This window comes from Fringilla coelebs, assembly GCF_963513975.1.
Source record: "Fringilla coelebs genome assembly, chromosome: 21".
Classification (NCBI taxonomy): Eukaryota; Metazoa; Chordata; class Aves; order Passeriformes; family Fringillidae; genus Fringilla; species Fringilla coelebs.
Genome location: NC_140047.1, coordinates 12,413,876 through 12,431,208, shown reverse-complemented (window position 1 = coordinate 12,431,208; position 17,333 = coordinate 12,413,876). Strand labels below are relative to the sequence as shown.

The 17,333-nt window shown below is 39.0% G+C and overlaps 1 protein-coding gene across 1 annotated transcript in view; it reads left to right on the top strand.

The window, feature by feature from the left end:
• Positions 1 to 2,794: 2,794 nt before the first annotated feature.
• GARNL3 (GTPase activating Rap/RanGAP domain like 3) overlaps positions 2,795 to 17,333 on the top strand; it is a 28,592-nt gene continuing 14,053 nt past the window's right edge. Inside the window, exons 1-14 of the mRNA XM_084219592.1 lie at positions 2,795 to 2,940; positions 5,077 to 5,146; positions 6,466 to 6,540; positions 7,832 to 7,931; positions 8,389 to 8,507; positions 9,102 to 9,166; positions 9,772 to 9,835; positions 10,086 to 10,112; positions 10,498 to 10,573; positions 11,178 to 11,276; positions 11,820 to 11,923; positions 13,074 to 13,182; positions 14,512 to 14,557; positions 16,944 to 17,050. Coding sequence (XP_084075718.1) covers positions 2,885 to 2,940; positions 5,077 to 5,146; positions 6,466 to 6,540; positions 7,832 to 7,931; positions 8,389 to 8,507; positions 9,102 to 9,166; positions 9,772 to 9,835; positions 10,086 to 10,112; positions 10,498 to 10,573; positions 11,178 to 11,276; positions 11,820 to 11,923; positions 13,074 to 13,182; positions 14,512 to 14,557; positions 16,944 to 17,050 — 1,117 coding nt within the window. The 5' untranslated portion in view covers positions 2,795 to 2,884. The remainder of the gene's footprint in view (positions 2,941 to 5,076; positions 5,147 to 6,465; positions 6,541 to 7,831; positions 7,932 to 8,388; positions 8,508 to 9,101; positions 9,167 to 9,771; positions 9,836 to 10,085; positions 10,113 to 10,497; positions 10,574 to 11,177; positions 11,277 to 11,819; positions 11,924 to 13,073; positions 13,183 to 14,511; positions 14,558 to 16,943; positions 17,051 to 17,333) is intronic.

The window sequence follows — 17,333 nt, the reverse complement described above, 5'->3', positions numbered from 1 at the left end:
AGTGGAGCCAGGCTGAGGGGCCGGGCCGCGACTGAGCGGGCTGAGATTGGCGGGACCGCGCCCGGATTGAAAGGGCGGCTGTGATTGGACAGGGCGGGAAAAGGCGGGCCGTGATTGGCAGGTTTAGGCGCCGTGAGGCTGCGGCCGGTGGGAGCGTGGGGCGGAGCCCGGGCTGCACGGAGGGCTCGCGGCCGCCGGGGGTCCCGTTCGCGAGACTCCCGTACCCTTCTCCGGCCCTCTCTCGTGCCCAGGTCCCGGCGAAAAGACCCTCGCAGAGCCCCTACCGGAGCGCCCCATCGGCACTCAGGGCAGGGGGCAGGGAGGGGCGCAGCCCGGGAGTGGTTCCGGGCCGCAAAGGCGGACTCTCCGACAGCAGGGCGGACCAGGGAGCGGCGGCGACGTGGTGAGGAGGGGGCTCCGCAGCAGGGAGTGGGGAGGGCATGCAGAGCCCGCTGCGGGCTCTGAGCGCCTCTTCTCCCGCGGTGCTTCCGCTTCTGTGGGGACTTTGCCTGCTCCGACTGGCCGAGAGCTTCCAGAAAGAAGGCAAACACGGGGAGGAGGAAGGAGAGGTAGAGAGAGGGGCAGGTGGGAAAGCCTCACAGAGCCCAGGCTCCACCCCGAACCCGCCCCGCCCTGCCTGTGATGCTGCGCTCGGCGGAGCTCCGCTATTATCTGCTGCATTCGTCCGGATTCGCCTCTCCGGCGCAGCTCGGCTCGCTTCGGCCGAACTCGGAGCCGCTTGCTCCGTTTGGCGCAGCTCTGCTCGCTTCGGCTGAACTCGGAGTCCTCGCTCTGGTCGGCTCAGCTCCCTGAGGGCGGTGCCGCCTCACGTCCAACGCGCACAGCTCGCTGCTCTCTTGCTGCCGAGTCCCGTGCGGCCCGGCCGTCCCATCGACATTCCCCATGGAAGATTAGACAAAGCAGTTTCTATGTTAAACCGTTTTTATCCTATAAAGGAGAAAACTTCTCAGCGTCCATCGTTTTCTCATTTTTCTTTTTAATTTCAAAATCAAAATTTTGAAAACCTACTCAAGCACAAGATTTATTAAATAGTCAATAAAGTTGTCCAGTAAATTTCATAACCTAAAGAAAAAGTTGTACTTCTGTTTCCACAGAAAAGAAATCACAGGAGATTGCTATTTACCGTGTCAAACCTTATCTAAAACACGCAAGAAAAACCAACATAAACAGTTCTAAAACCAAAACAAAACTTATAAGCAACTCTAACTAAAACCACCAATCCAAATACACTGTTTATCAGTCACCAATCCTAAAAACCCATTTCCTACATACATTGTTAGTATACCTGTTAACAACTGAACTTATCCCTCAAAAAATACAAATTGTAAATCAAATAATCCATAATGTAAACTCTTAAAAAACCATTTATACACTCTTACCCAAATTACATTAAACCACTCAAATTAAAATTACTAAAATTAACAGACAAAAAGATTTGTATAATATTTAGTTAGAAAACTCAAAAAAAACACAAAAAAGATACCTCAAGGAATCAAAATTATAATTTAATACAATTAAAAGGACCAGGATTGAACATAATAACACACAAAAAACCCCCCATAATCACTCAAACACAAATTCGCTCCTCAATAACAATTCCCACGAGTGCGACGAACCAGGTCTGACGGCCAGTTGCTGAGGGGGTCTCGGCCTAATTCCACCGGACCGCCTGAAGCGCACAAAGGAGAGCGGAGGCTGAGAGATGCAGCAGAAAGTGAGACCTGCGCAACACCAACCGCTTCCATCCGGGGGCCACTGCTCACCTTGCCCACTTACCTTCACTCCTCCTGCTTCACTTCCTAAAAATAAAGGCAAAGAACAGTGCTGTAAACACAGTCACCATAAACACTTCCCCTGCAAAGGCAAACGGCGCCTCACCTGCTCGAGGGAACCACTCAGCAGGCACCGGGCGCTCTGCCACGGATTTCATCTGGCAGCACCTGAAAGAATGGGAAGACAAAAGTCAGAGCACTGCAGGATAACTTAAGAGCTCCAGACGTCTTGTGTCAGTCTGCAAATCCCATCTGGAGTGCAGCTACACCCTGCATTACCAATCCCCAGGCCCCAGGACTTGTGCTATTATACCTACACCAAGCTGTGCAGCAGGGCAGAGCAGCTTCAAGCCAAACACCCAGACACCCGTGACACAGAACAAGACAAACGAGGGGACACAACAGGGAGAGAAAGCTCTCGGCGAGAAGGATGCCAGCGAGGACCAAGAGAAGGCGGGACAAGATGACCTAGGTGAGAGTGATTATAGTATGGGGTTTTTTTTACTCCCAGGGAGCCTGAAAGTTTCTACTGCTGCTTTTTTATTCTAAAGCTAGAAGGGGAAACAGCGTTAGAAATACAGGTAGAAATAGAGAGAAAGAAAGAAAGAATTTTAAAAGGTTAGAGAAAAAAAGAGAATTAAAGAGAGAAAGACAGTGAAAAAGGAAAAGGGTGAGAGTGAAAAAGGAAGAGTGAGAGTGAAAAAGGAAGTAAGAAACAGTGAAAAAAAGAAAAATGAGTTGGACTGAAAAAGAAAGAAAGACGTTTGGGAGGGGAGGTGCTGACTAAGGTTCCTCCCCGCACAGGAGCGAAGAACCCGTTTGATCCTTTCGCGGGACTGCAGCTCCCGGCGGCGGAGAACGGACCGGTGATTCTCAGCCCGAGACTACAACTCCCGGCAGGCCTCGCTGACGGCGCAGCAGCTTACGCAGCGGCCGACGCGGCATATGAGTGGTTGGCGGGCCGGGGCGGACGCGTGGGGCCGTGCGCCGGTGGAGCGGGATGTGCGCCGGGAGCTCCCGGCGCCTCTCCCGCGCGGGACGGAGCCGCGGGAGCGACGCTGGAGGGACGAAGCCTCCGTCTGGCCGCCCGCATGGAGCTGAGCAGCGCGGAAGGGGCGTCCACCCGGTTCCTCGGCCTCACTCAGCGGTACCGGTGGCGGGGGCTAAGCTCGGGTGGGGTGGTGCGCGGCGTGGCGTGCTCCGATGGCGGAGCGCGAGGCGGTGCTTTGCTTCCGCGGACCGGGAGCTGGAGGGGCCGCCCGGGCGAGCGGCGCTGGACGCTCCCGCGGCGGGCTAGCGGAGGCGCAGGAGCCCCCGAGCTGCAGCCGTCTCCCTCGGGCTGCTGCAGGTGGTGTGGGCGGAGTCGGACGAGCGTCTTCAGAGTCGCTTTCTCAGCGTATTGAGTGTTGTAAGCAGATTGCGCTGCGATATCAGTGGAATTACACGGCTGCTGACTGCGTTAGCGCTTGTGACTCTCTCTTCAGTGAAAACGGATGGACCGGTAGTGGCTAGTAAACACATAGATGGCAAGGAGAATGGCAAGCCCGAGGAGCTTGCAGGCTGTATCCTTCTGATCGCACCGGTCCAATCTGCAAACTCACCCCGTCTGCCTCTACCCTCCCGTCCCCCAAGTAAAATGCTTTCCAGTGTTAAATTTCTGAAAGACAAAACTTGTGATTTGACGCTAGGGTCCAAAAAGCGTCTGCGTTTAGATTAGCAAATGCGTTTAATTTTACTTCGTTGTTCAACTTTCAGGACTGTTTTGTAGGAGTTTCTGTTGAAACGGGAAGAAGCTAGTCCTCTCTCCTCTTCATCGTTACTGTTCATTTGTACAACTGCACCTATGTTTCCAGAAAAATGGGAAAGGGAGGTGGAGTATACTATGTAGATGCCGTACAAATTCATGGAAGCTGGTTAGTTATATTCATATGAATAAAGGTGCATCTGTATTTAAATACTTTGCAGTGTAAGTAAATTTTAAATTATTAAGCCCAACTAATGTGAAGCACTGATGAACTCCTTAGTGCTTAATGATCTTAATATGATGAAAACTACTCTAAAAGTGTCATAACTGGAGCAGCCATTTTTCTTATCTAGATCGGGACTGAGGAAGGATGAAATTCAATGAAGAGAATTAATATGAACAGTCGATTTTAATCACAGTGTATTTTTTAAATTAGCAGATGTGATATGTCAGAGGGTTGAGTACAAATCTTGGTGGTAACCAAGAATGGAGAGCCAAAGAGGTATGCAGGTGCAGGAATTTGTTAGGGAGTACATGTGCCTAGGCAAATTACATGATCATATGAATCTTACCTGTGCCTAAATTGAAGCCTAATTTTTATGAGGTTACCGTTTATGGTAAGTGTTTATGTTGATGTGAGATTCTGCTTTAATTACAAGATATGAAACAGGTGATGTGTGATATACAGTAGTTAGGTTGAGAAGAAGCAGAGATTTGCTCTTGGGTATAATTCTGATTTGTGAAAGGACTGCTAGTGTGTTTGAAGTTTAGGTATGTTTTAGGTAGTTTGAATTGGGACACAAATGACAATATTAAAGCAGTCTTGTTTTAATCATTAGCTCAGATATACTCCTGTTTTATAAATTATTGAGAGTGCTGTCAGAAAAATGCTTTTGATACAAAAGGGTGTGGTTTGTGGCCAAGCAGTCTGTCTTCAAATTAGTGGAATGTAGTTTGTGAAGAGGCGGTGAGTAATGTGATACAATGGTATGAGGTTGGTAATGCAGGTGGATTTTGAATTTCATGTTCTAGGATTTCTTTTGTTTGCTATCTTTGTTAAGGTGGTGGAAGGAAACCTTGGAAATGCTGTTGTTTCCTTGTGCTCTTACGTTAAAATACTGGTTTATTTTCTCATTATGTGTCGGCTGAAAAAAGACTGACAAAAATCAACCTAGTAAATGTGGTCTTACTGAGTTGTATAGTGCAATTGTCCTCTTTGAGGCATTAAGTTTACTTTTTGAACATGGTTATGAGCCACCACCTGCTTTGGAACTCTGGTTGTGTCATGCCTTAGTAATTTAATCATAGCTTTTGCTTCCAGTCAGGACATGGACATTTGCTTTGGGAGTAATGTGAAAGCCAGACTGCAATGGCTGGTAGAGATTGTGCATGCTGTAAGAAGTGTTCCCTGCGGCAATGAGTTTATGTGCTGTGAACCCTATTCGGCAGAAATGACCTTTTTCTAATGGCAGGGTATAGCATTGCGGGAAATGTAAGGCTAGTTGACTTGTGTGCACTGATGAAGTGTTTGTATTCCAGCTCCGTCTCTGAAGATCTGGGTTGCAGACGTGGAGAGTTTAGCAGAAAGCATTATGGATCTGTGGAACTTGTAAGTATACATAGCCTGTCCTTCAGTTTATCAGCTTATAATGCAGAGCTCTAATGCTTTTTTTTTCCAAGTAAAATAATTGGATCTAGTTTGGAAAATGTGCGTTCTCAGCTAGACTTGAAAATTATAAGCTAATATAAAGTGACTTCTGAATAGATATGTATCAGACCTGTGATAGATCTTTTTACTACCTTATTAATTAATTTTTCATTTTAACAGGAAAGGAAGCTTTATATAAATACTGTGTTTACCTCCAGATGGAAATTGAGCCTTTTTTCCTCTTAGAAACGGAAATTAGCAAAATATTAGGGTAGTATTTAATGAAGTACTAGCAATTATGTAAGCTATAAACTGTGTACATACATGTGTATGTAATTTTATATGCACATGACTAGTGTGAGAGGGCTGAAAACTAAATGACCTAGTCAGAATTAGGATTTTGAAAATGGTTCCCTAGAATCAGTCAGTTATTCTGCCTTTGCTTGAAATTCAGATATTAAGTTGGCACTACGTTCTTCTTATATCAATTTCTTCTGCATTGTAAAAATATGTCAGCAGTGTCATTCTGATTACAAGGTCATAATGAAATTACATAAATTTACTGTAGGATAACAGAAGTGGGGAGGAGTTAAGAAAATTATCTCCAGCTCTGTTACTATGGGATGAAATTGCAAGTCTTCTACAAGCTGTAGTTGTAATTTTAAAGTTCTTGGGTAGTATATTTACTAACGTGTATGTAAATTGGGTGTAAAATCGTTGCCTAGTTGCTGGAAGTTGCATTGCAGGAACACTAGGTTCCTTTCTCTTCTTTCCATACATTCTACATAAAAGATGTGTGTTTTAATCCAAAAATGCAAGTAAACTGTTTTCTGGCAAGAGGATCTTTCATTCCTAGTACTTAATGTCTTTTGCTGGAAAATAAAAAGTTAATTATAATAATTATTAATTCACAGTAAGTTCACATGAGTGGTCTCATTTCTTGGTTGTTTTTTTTTTTTTTTTTTAATTCTGCTAGCATTTTATGAAAGTGTGTCATTTTTGGAGTACAGATGTTTAAAGGTTCTTTTTGCCCTTCCAAATTTCTATATGTTTCAAATTTAACTTTTCCTGCTTCATGTTTTCCACAGTAGCATCTCATTTATGTCTCAGAGTTCTTACCGGGTCATTCAAAATCTTTAGTCAAATTGGTAACAGTTAGACTGATCCCCTCTCTGTGGGGAGGCATGGTGCCAGAAACAAAAAGAAATGGTAGCAAGTTTTGATTGCTGATCATATGGCTATTTTTGGAAATAGAACCTCTAAGTTAAACTCTCTTATAGCTTATATCTAGTGATGCTGATGGAGCCATTCAAAGAGCTGGACGGTTCCGTGTGGAAAACGGCTCCTCTGGTGAGGTAAGTGCTCAAAAATACTCATAGAATGCTGAAGAAAATTATTCAGCTTCAGTTATTTTTCACTTACAAAAGATGCATTTGCAGTCACTTGCTAAGGAAGAGGACTTTGAAAATTGTGGCATTTTGTTTCATTTTGGTAGCATTTTTGCTCACTCAATCGTGTTAGGAGAAAAATATGTCTGAATGATGCTTCCTAGTCTCTAGTTCATCACTCTATATCTATCCTTTCCTGTTGGTACTATGATGTTCAAACTGACCTCTGTGCTTTAAAGTTTGCTCCTTGGTGTGGTGAGGTTTGGCTTCATTTTTTTGACTCTTAGCTGTCTTTTGGCAGCTGTGCTTATCTTTAAATAAGAGAGAAATAGGTTGAGTGGAGCCTTGGAGAGTAATTCCCTTCATCTTTCTTGCTGCTAAACTCGCAGTGTGTCCCTGCAACTAGTCCAGTGACAATTAGGTTGCCACTTACCTTCATGTTTTATCTTCCTTTGCAAAACTTTTTCATCAAATACCATCTTAATATTGGAGGAAAGAAGGCCTCATATTCTGGAGATACTTGTAAGGATTTGGCACAGTGTGTATTGAAGTAATAGTAACAGTGAACTGTTACCGATCATCTGCTTGATCATCAGCACTGGCTGCAGAGTTGAAAGCAACCTAACTATTCTGCATTGATTCTTTGGGGAGTTGTGTTTGGTTCTCTGTCTTTTTGGTTCAGTTTCATGCAGTTCAAAAGCTGATTAGCTCATATCACAGATTCGTAGAGTGGGTGCTAAACGGCCACATGGTGAATGAATATGGAGAATAGTTTTTTCTTTGCATGTTAAGTCATAGTGTGCAAGTGCTTCACGGATGCTTGGGAGTTTACCTTAACTTATAAGAAACAGCACTGAAGAACTTCCAAAGCATGATTTGGTCAAGCAAGGAGACTTCTTTGGGGATTAATTTGGGAAGAACTGAGAAAATGAAAGCTGAAGGCATTAATTTAAGTTTTAAAAATGCTTGTCTTCAAGTTCCACATGGATAGACCTTCTTTTAACTGACATTCTAAGACGTTACCCATAAGAGTGGTATAGTAGGACAAGACTTATCTACTTACAGAGAAATTAGAAAAAAGGGTAAATAAGAGGTAGAAATTTTTATTTCAGCTACACACAACGGACTTTGCAAAAATCCTTGCTTTTTAAGTAGCAGTGTACGGCTAAAATTTCACTCTTTATTTGCTTTTGCCAGTATTTTGTCCTCTTTTTTTTCACTTGGCATTTAATGTAACAGTCTCCCAATTCTATTTCAGAATACAGACTATGCTCCAGGTACATGGCACAGAACGGATGTGCATTTGGAAAACCCAGAGTATCATACAAGATGGTACTTGAAGTATTTTTTAGGGAAAGGTAACTATTTTTTTTGTGGATGGATTGGAATTTGGATCAATGAAAATGTAATTTGCAGAAATGCTGCTGCTGTTTCTGTAGTTTTGAACTGTTACTATTTCAATATGGAAGAAGGTAGGGTGTTAATTTAGTATTAAAACATTTTCTGTCCTATACATGAAACAAGTCCTCGCTTCATGTGTTTTTAACGCGAAAACAGGGGATGGGTGTCTGTAAGGAGTTAAACCCCTGCTACCAAAAAGGGGTGTTTTGAAATCCTTCTTGGCTTTGAAAACCGTACTGATCTCTTTGGGTGGTTTTTTTACACAGCTGTATACAAGTACATACTTATTTATGCAGACAATTATATACTTTTATGTATGAGTGCATATGTTTACAGGTGTCTCTCTGATTCTGCACGAGTGGGTGGGTATGTCTTCCTTATGAGTGATGGTGCTGCTTGTTTTTCTACCAACAGTTCATCAGAATTATGTAGGTACAGATGCAGAGAAGAACCCTTTCTTTCTGTCTGTTGTACTGTCTGACCAAAATAACCAGCGCATTCCTCAATACCACTCAATACTTTGGAGAAAAACAGTAAGAAACAAACACTTAACTGCCATTCTGACTTTTGTTTGCTTCTTCTGGATATGTTTATTACATGCTTTTTCCTCATTCTTCAGAATTCCAGTATTTATTACATATTTTTATTTTGTATTATAAGAACATATCATTCTACCATAGCAGATAACTCTAAACTAAATTTGCAGATAACATTATACTAAACTGTTGGGGTTTTTTTAAGAAATTATGCCTAAATTGTTCTTGGTTACATCCTATGATCAGTTTAGGCAGTGACTTTCTACTGCTTTTAGGATTTTCTTGTACAATGGTAGGAAAATAGGCAGGTCTGATACTGGTTTCACTTTTTTCCTACTTAATGTTCCATGAGATTCTTTTATCCAAGCAATTGTTTTAAAATTCTACTGTAGGCATGTATGGTTCACTTTTTTTTTCTTTGCAGCACCCATGACTTTTTGTTCTCTAAATCAGCAGTAAATATAGCTAAGTAAAATTACCTTGGTTTTCTTCCTCCTTTTTTAACGGAATTGTTTTTATTAATAATCCTATTTGAATATGCAGAAAAAGTTGGTATGTCCTGTAAAATATCCTAGCTTCTCTTGTTTACAGGGTACTCAGAAAATATGTCTCCCTTACAGTCCCACAAAAACATTATCAGTGAAATCTATATTAAGGTATGTATTTACAGATAAGTTATCAGTTTAGATATTTGTACCTTTTCCTGTAATTCAGAGCTTGCATTCTGTGGTTTTTATGATAAATCTATAAAACCTGTAAAAATGGTTTTGCAAGTCTTAATCATTGAAGGCAGCAAAAAGTGGTTTTAAAGTCTGTTCTTGACTAGACAAAGTGAAAAAGTGTGAATTTGATGCTGAACTTCTCATTTTTCATTTGACTTGCCTTGAATTACTGAAGAAGAGAACTTGAAAAAGGGAGAAATAGACTTGGTTATGAGCCCTCCTAAAATGCTCACCGTGATTATGTTTAGAGCCGAAGTGAAGGGTGATGTAATAGAGCTCTGTGCTTTATAAGGGAATAAATTTAAACCTGATCTCCACACAGAGTCTTACTAATTTCTGTTTTTAAAATACAAAAGAAGTTTAGGAAGTGTTGGAAGTTAGTATTTTGGGAAAGAAATGGCAGTTTCACAAAACATTCCATTTAACAGAGGCTCTTTGAACAATTCATTTTGTTACCATTGTAACTGCAATCAGTTTGTGGTTCAGTGTTGAAATGTGTACTTGCCCTTCTATAAAGCACTATTTAATTTGCATTTCAGTGCTATGAGTCTTGATAAATTTGAGAAGAGCCCAAGAGAAATTTTTCATCCTGAGATACAAAAGGTAGGAAGTGACTTTTTTTTGTTTGGTTCTTTTTCTTTATTATTTTCTGGAAATATAAGTAATTAAGTATAGATACTACTAGTTTGTTTATTCCAGTAGCAGCTAATAGTAATAATAATGTAATACTACTTAAACTGTCTTTATCCATTGAACTGGCTGTTTCAAATCAAAACTTATAAACACAAGTAAAACCATCATCCTTGTAGAATCTTTAATATGAGTGGGCTAAAAATACTGCTTTTGTTTACAGGATTTATTGGTTCTTGAAGAGCAAGAGGTAAGTATAGACCTAGCTACTTCTAGCTCACAGACCCATCCAGTAAATACAGCTTTGTATTTTGATGGGCTTATGATGACTTTGTAATCAATTGCTCATTGCAGTAAAAAAAAATAATGTTTTTGAACATGACTGCAAAAATAACTTTAAGCACCAACTTAATAATAATAGATAACCAATTTTAGTTAATAATTTTATATTATATATACTATGCTATCAAAGTTTAAAGTTAAATTATTATGTAGTAGGAGATGGAATAAAGTGTATGTTCTAATGTGTAGGATGTATACAAAGATACATACACGAAAGTCCTTGGAGGAAACAAATTTTTATGTCTTCTGTTTGACTGTCTGTTTATCATACAATATTTGGTTTTATTTCCCAGGGATCGGTGAATTTTAAATTTGGAGTCCTTTATGCTAAGGATGGTCAGCTTACAGATGATGAAATGTTCAGTAATGGTGAGTTTTTCACCTTCTCCTTAATTGTTTTGTTCATCTGAATAAAAAAAAGCAAAGTAGTGCCTACAGCTGGAAGCAGGGCGGGAGGCAATGGTTATATGAACAGTTGTTTAGTTTGGTTTCATGTGTTGGGTGAAAAATTGTAGCATAGGGCCTTCTACGTCTGTAGGCAGTTGCAGTAGGAAGCCCTATTGTTACAACTTGAAAGAGAGTGAAATCTCTCTTCTAGAAATAGAATTATTTCTTCTAGAAATAGATTATGTGATGTGAACATTTAGAAAAAAGAGGCATTTGGAGCAGGCAACTCATTAACTCACTGCTTGCAGTTCTTTCACTCTTTTACAGCATGATCACGTTCTCCTATGCACTTGAACAGCACTGGTGCTAGCAAAAGAGGTCACTGTTTAATGTCATGGGATGATGCCTGCACATTGGGGTGCTGTTTCTGGAAAGGCAGTAGGCTTGGGAGACATGAATGGAAACTACCTTAGCTGAAACTTGTATCCTGGAAGCAGGACCCATTTCCTCATTTTGGTCATTTTTGAGATATGCTCTATTACTATGAGTGCGCTTTTTTGGTAACATTTCTCCCTCCCACATGTAGAAACTGGAAGTGAAAGCTTTCAACGATTTTTGCATCTCTTGGGTGACACAATTACTTTGAAAGGCTGGTCAGGCTACAGAGGAGGACTGGACACTAAAAGTAAGAACTCATCTGAAGCAATGAAAGGGGAGGGTGGAGCTGCATTCTAAATGCTGCTTCTTATTGCATATTGTCTATATTGTATATATTGTGGTTATGAAAAAATCCCAAAACGGGCTTCCTTGTATGTGTACTAAATGCTCTACTTCACCAAGAACGAGTCAGGTCATCTTAATGGAATGCAGGTCACTGGTATGGAATGCAGTTATGACAGGTATTATCAAGGCGAACGGTTTCATTTTAAGTTGGAATGAGATGAACAGTAACCTGACATTACTTGCTTCATGATAGAAGGATATTGGGGCTCGTGTGATTTCAGGAGGCTAGGTGAAAGGTGTCATAGGTTTTAAGTGCAAATATGCAGATTAGTTGCAAACTTGGGTTTGGACTCACATGAAACATGTGGTGTGGACATTTTCTAAAATGGATCAGACAAAAAAGGATAACTGAAGAAGATTTGGTAGAAAGACTTGAAATATCTTTCGATCTTCAGAAAACTTAAGAGGAGATAACTCCTCCTTAAAATGTTGCCTTTCCTTGCAGATGATACAACAGGAACCTGTTCCATCTATACAGTTTTTCAAGGGCATGAAATTATGTTCCATGTTTCAACCATGCTACCATATTCTAGAGAGAACAAGCAGCAGGTACATGGTTCTCTCTCTTTTATTTCCCTATTTATTTGTTAAATCACAAACTCCAAAACTTTGTAAGAAATAAAGGAATTCTTGTCTGTTAATATTTGAGAAATGTAAACCTTGAGACTTTTGCACCTTTTTTTCCTCAGTATCCTACCTGATGCTGAAAATTTCATTATGTTTATTAGAAATAATGCATCCTATCATCTCCATTAAAGTAAAGAAGATACTTGTGAAGAAGATCTAAATTGCTTCACTGAGAGGTGATTAGGTGTGATGTTCAGATGTCTTGAAGAGCTTCACTGCTGTAATTATTACCTCAAAGACTTTAGGAAAACTGAAACTTAGCCTTGTGTGTGAATTGTAGGAATATTCACATGTGTAATGCATAACTCCTGCTTGAGTGGCAGTTAATGTCGCTTGAAAGAAATTCCCCTTGTAAGCCTGTTGAGGTTGGTAACTGAAAAGAAGTGCTATCATACTGCCATGGATTAACTAGGTAGGTTCTTGTTCAAATGTGCGGCCATTCATTGCTCAGGCCTTTTTGTATTTATGACAAAAAAATACTTTATAGGCACATGTGTTTAGTATACGTCATACATCCATAATGATTTACCTAAATTACTTTAAAATTAATTGATTTATTATCTATTATGCATTCTTACATTTATTCTTATGCATTCTGACATATGTCAGTTTTGTCATGCTTTTTGCTCGGACTGATGACAAGATCACAGAAGAAAATGGAGGCCAATCAGGATTTTTTTTTTTTTTAAGAATAATTCAGCAGAGTGTTTTGTCCTTTTTTTTTTTCTAGTGGTAGATTTGCTTTTGTTGGAATGCTAGATTTTCCATGCCTGATTAATTAATATTAATTATGGAAACTGAGTGTTTTTCTAAACATATGCCATATCTGTTCTTCTAGAACCTGCCTTGTGTGTGCACCATGTCACTGCTAGGTTTACTTGCTTATAGTTAAGTAATGATTTTGTATTGTCCTCAGTCATATTGACTGTAATTTTTCTGCTTGCAGTTTGGGAATATTGTTTTATTGTTCTGTCACAGAATTGCTAAGATACTTATGTATGTCGTGTAAGTCACTATCTATCTCTTTTTCTGCCTCTTCTTTCTTTTTTTCCTGTTTTCCTTTTTTTTCCAGGTAGAAAGGAAGCGACATATTGGAAATGACATTGTCACTATCATATTTCAGGAAGGTGAAGAGTCTTCTCCAGCATTCAAGCCATCCATGATTCGCTCTCATTTTACACGTATCTTTTCCCTGACATTTTCTAATGTTTTTTCTTTTTTTTAAGATCAATATTACTCTTAATTCTGTCCTGCATTCCTCCATCTATGCTGTTTATGGAAGTGAAGATTATTTTACAAAGACAGTTGCATTTTTGCATTCTCCATCTACTTGACTAGGAGTTTCCAAGTCTGCAAAATCAAAGTGTTTGTTAAATCCCTTAGAAGATAAGGTAAAAGCAGGAATGTGAGTTTTAAATAATTTTATTGAAAGCATTTATTTGTATCATTTCACAAATCTAATTTTATACCTTTTCAAAAAATAGAAATTTATAAATACATTTCTCTTGGTTTTGTAAATTATTTTGGCCTTCAGTTTTGGCATTTTACTCAATATTGTTTTTTAATGTTTAGATGCTGTTTATTTAAAATATTTATGTATTTTAGATCAGTATTTGTCAAATTTTTCAGACAGTTTACTATATATTCTCCAGTTTTTTAACAGGCTGTGTTTTTCAGACTTCGGGTTGAAAAGATTTTGAAGACTATGTGATTGGCCACTTGTTTTTGCAGTCTCTTGGAATTGCCAAGGGGTCACAATAGTAGTAATCTGTACACCCCAACCTGATATGTGTTAGACTAGATGGAATGGAATGAGGAAAAATGAATGAAAAGAAGAAAACTCTAATTTCCATCTATACTCTGTTGCTGAATTTTAAAAAGTTATCACAAAACTTAAGACTTCCACACCTAGTTCTCAGACAGACTAAATGTTCCTAGAACCCACTTGCTAGGGGTGAATGAAAATGAACAAAGTTTGAAAAAATAATAAAAATCTTTACATATCAAAGGAACCTAAATACTAAGAAGAATTGTTTACCACATCAATGTAACTACAGTAGAGCATCAGCCTTAGTATAACTTGCACTTTAAATCATTCTCTAATTTTTCCTATAATTCCGTTGGCTAAATTGTTTCATTGGAATATTTTCTTCAGTGGAAGCTTCGGTATAAGCACGGTTCAGTATCAGTGCTGCTTTATCAACTAAAAGAATTTTTGATCACAAATATATCAAATACAAGTAAGACAAACTTCTGTAGTATGTCTTATGCTGTGTCTGTGGTAGTAGCTTGATTTTTAAAACTGTTGATCAAGCAATAACGTTTTCATATAGGACCCCTTTTATAAACAGTAAAATCTGTATAGTCTAGAATTGTTTCTATATTTACATTGACTTGATTAATATATTTTACCTTTATTAAATCTTCAATGTACTGCACGAAAAGAAAAGTTTATTAAAATACATGTCAGCTTTATTAGAACTGGATTAACTTCCTTAACTGTATGGCAGATATTTTTGCTTTAGTGAGATATAATAAGCAGAATGATAGTTACAGGTAAGTGCTGATTCTAACAAATAATTTCACAATGAATAACTGCTGGTTTAGAGAAAATGGGAAAACATTTTGGCAATGGGAGAATTTTCTGGCATACAGACAGATCCACCTGTTTGCATGCCAGGAAGCAAGTGTGCTTTAGAAATTGAAGAGCAATATGGACTGCATACAGATGTCACTAAAGTGGCTATAAGTAGCAGGTTTCTTAACATCAGAAGCATTGAATTCTGCAACAGGCATAAGCTAAGGTGCAAACCCAAAACTGGTTTTTAGATGAAATATTAAAAATTATGAAAGATATGCTTGGAACTTTCAGACCTGGTGAGATCAATGATGTAGTAAACTACGTAGATGGTGGCAATTAATGCATGTGATGTTGTGATAGCCATGGACTACACGTCCTTACAAATCTCAGTTTGGCTGTAGCTGAGCAAACTAGTTCAATTTTAAGGATTTTAATAGACTACTTGTATAGTTGAACATCATGTACTGAAAACCTACTAGAGTTTTACATATTACTGTATTTCTCCAGCATTCCATTAAATCGAACTCCAGACAAGAGGGATACTTCAGTTTGTGTGTGTGGGTTTTTTTCCCCCTGCCTCCTATTTACAGCTAAGTTTTCTTTTGGGTCATGTCTGTCATGCAGTTAAGCAAAGGAATAGTTTTATTTTGCTTCATGATCTTGTCAGCTTCCTCTTGCAAATGTGTTTAAATTGATGTTCAAAACATGTTCATGATTCCAATGTGCAGTGAAAATGCAGTCACTTCTTTCTTTTTCTTCTTGCTTTGAGACAGAAACCTGGGCATACATCCCTCATTACCCTTTAAGAAGTGATTGTAGTCCTGATTGTAAACTCATAGTCTGTAGATGGGTTAGCCATGGTAAAATGCTTTTTATATTGCTGTTTATGTGGGGAAGGAAATGAGTTGCAGTACGTAAGATAAATTTCTCTTGCATTAAGTAACTGGCAACTTTTACTAGATCAGTCCATCTTAATTGCTTCATTCTGCCAGTCTTAACACATCTTGCCCTAGTACATGTTGCATAGTATTTTTTTCCTATATGACAGCCTTAGAACATTATACTTCAGCTTGCCCCCATTACTTTTCCTTCTGTCCTTTGATTGTAGGCCTGAATAGAACTCATTCCTTCTCTTACTTTTGTGTGTGTGTGAAGACAGTCTTCCAAGCGGTCAACATTTCAGTAAAAAGGAACAGGGGATGCTCTAGGCTTTTGAGGCAAATTTTCCTTGATTCAAATGCAATACCACTATGAGGTCTGACACTGAATTTCTGCTTAAGATGCCTTTATATTTTATGTCACTCAAGAAGTCTAATTTTTTAGTCAGTTTTGTTATGGCTTTCCCTGTTATAATTCATTCTGATCTAGTTAAGGAACATTTCACACCTTTTGTAGTTATAAATGATTGCTTTTTTACCTGGACGTAATTAAATAGACATAAGGCGTCTATGAAACTGTGTCTCAAATATGTGAAACAAATATTAGGATGATCAATATTCATGCAAATGTAGTACTGCGTTTCAAACTGTATGCAGTTCCTAAGCTTTCAAGAAAAAAGACCATATGAAAGTGTTGTGATCCATTAGACTCAATATCAGTCAGTCACTGCTGGTTTTTGGAGAAAGTAAATTCTGTCTGGTTTCTAAAACAGCAGATACAGGTTAAATCTAATATTGCCACTTAACTTGCTGTGACCTGTGTCATCTGCACATGCCACTTGGAAGACTTGTCAGCAAACTATCACTTGAAATAGCCAAGAATGATTACTTATCTTAAAGAAGCTATGCCCTGGTGAACAAATAGGCGTGGGTATTGCCATTCAATATTGCTATGCTGGATTCCTTATGGATCAAAATAACTTGACAGGTCCAGCTGTCACAGAAGTTATTCTGACTCTGTCTTCCTCAGTAAATATGAATTTGCTGTTCCCAAGCTACAGATTCGTATGTTGTAAGCTATTGTTACTTTGAAAGTGTCAAATATTTCATGCGTGTGGTGAATGCATAGGGAAAGTGGAAATCTGAAAGGAGGACATATTTTGTAGGTGAAGACTTGTTCTTTTACAGTGTTTTTGAATAGGACTGTATTTTGCTAGTGCCACTCAAACTATTGCTGCATGAGTAGAACTGCGAAGTTCTGTTCTAATTCTGTGTCCCCGTGTTAGTTTGTGTAGAAGAAATGTAACTTCGCTCTGCTGAGTAATTCCAAGTGAATCTTTTTTTGTTATGCCCTTTGAAATTCTTATGTAAGACAACCAGATAACAATTTCCATTTTTTTCCTACGGTTCTGAATAGTGTCTATAAAATAGGTAGGGTTTGAGTGTGACTTTCAATGTAGATAAAGATTTGTACTTTCAATAGGCTGAAAATATTTTCAGAAGAAAGTGTTCCTCTCTTTGGGCCTCCCCTTCCATCCCCACCTGTGTTTACAAATCACCAGGAGTTCAGGGATTTTGTGTTGGTGAAATGTAAGTCAGTTTTTCTTTTGCTAGAAACACTCTTTAAATAATTGTGCTAACAAATTAAAATTGATGATGCTTAAAATGTATATGCATTTTCTTATGTATTCTGCTGATCTGAATGCAATTATTTTTTTCACATCTGTAGCATAGTTGGGATGTCAGTTTCATCAAACTGTTAGATTAACAAAAAAAAATATTCTCAGGCTACTAGACAGAGGCTGACTTTCACATTTGCAGAACATGCAGCCACATTTAGCTTTGTGTTTTTGAAAAGGGCTTGGGAGATCTG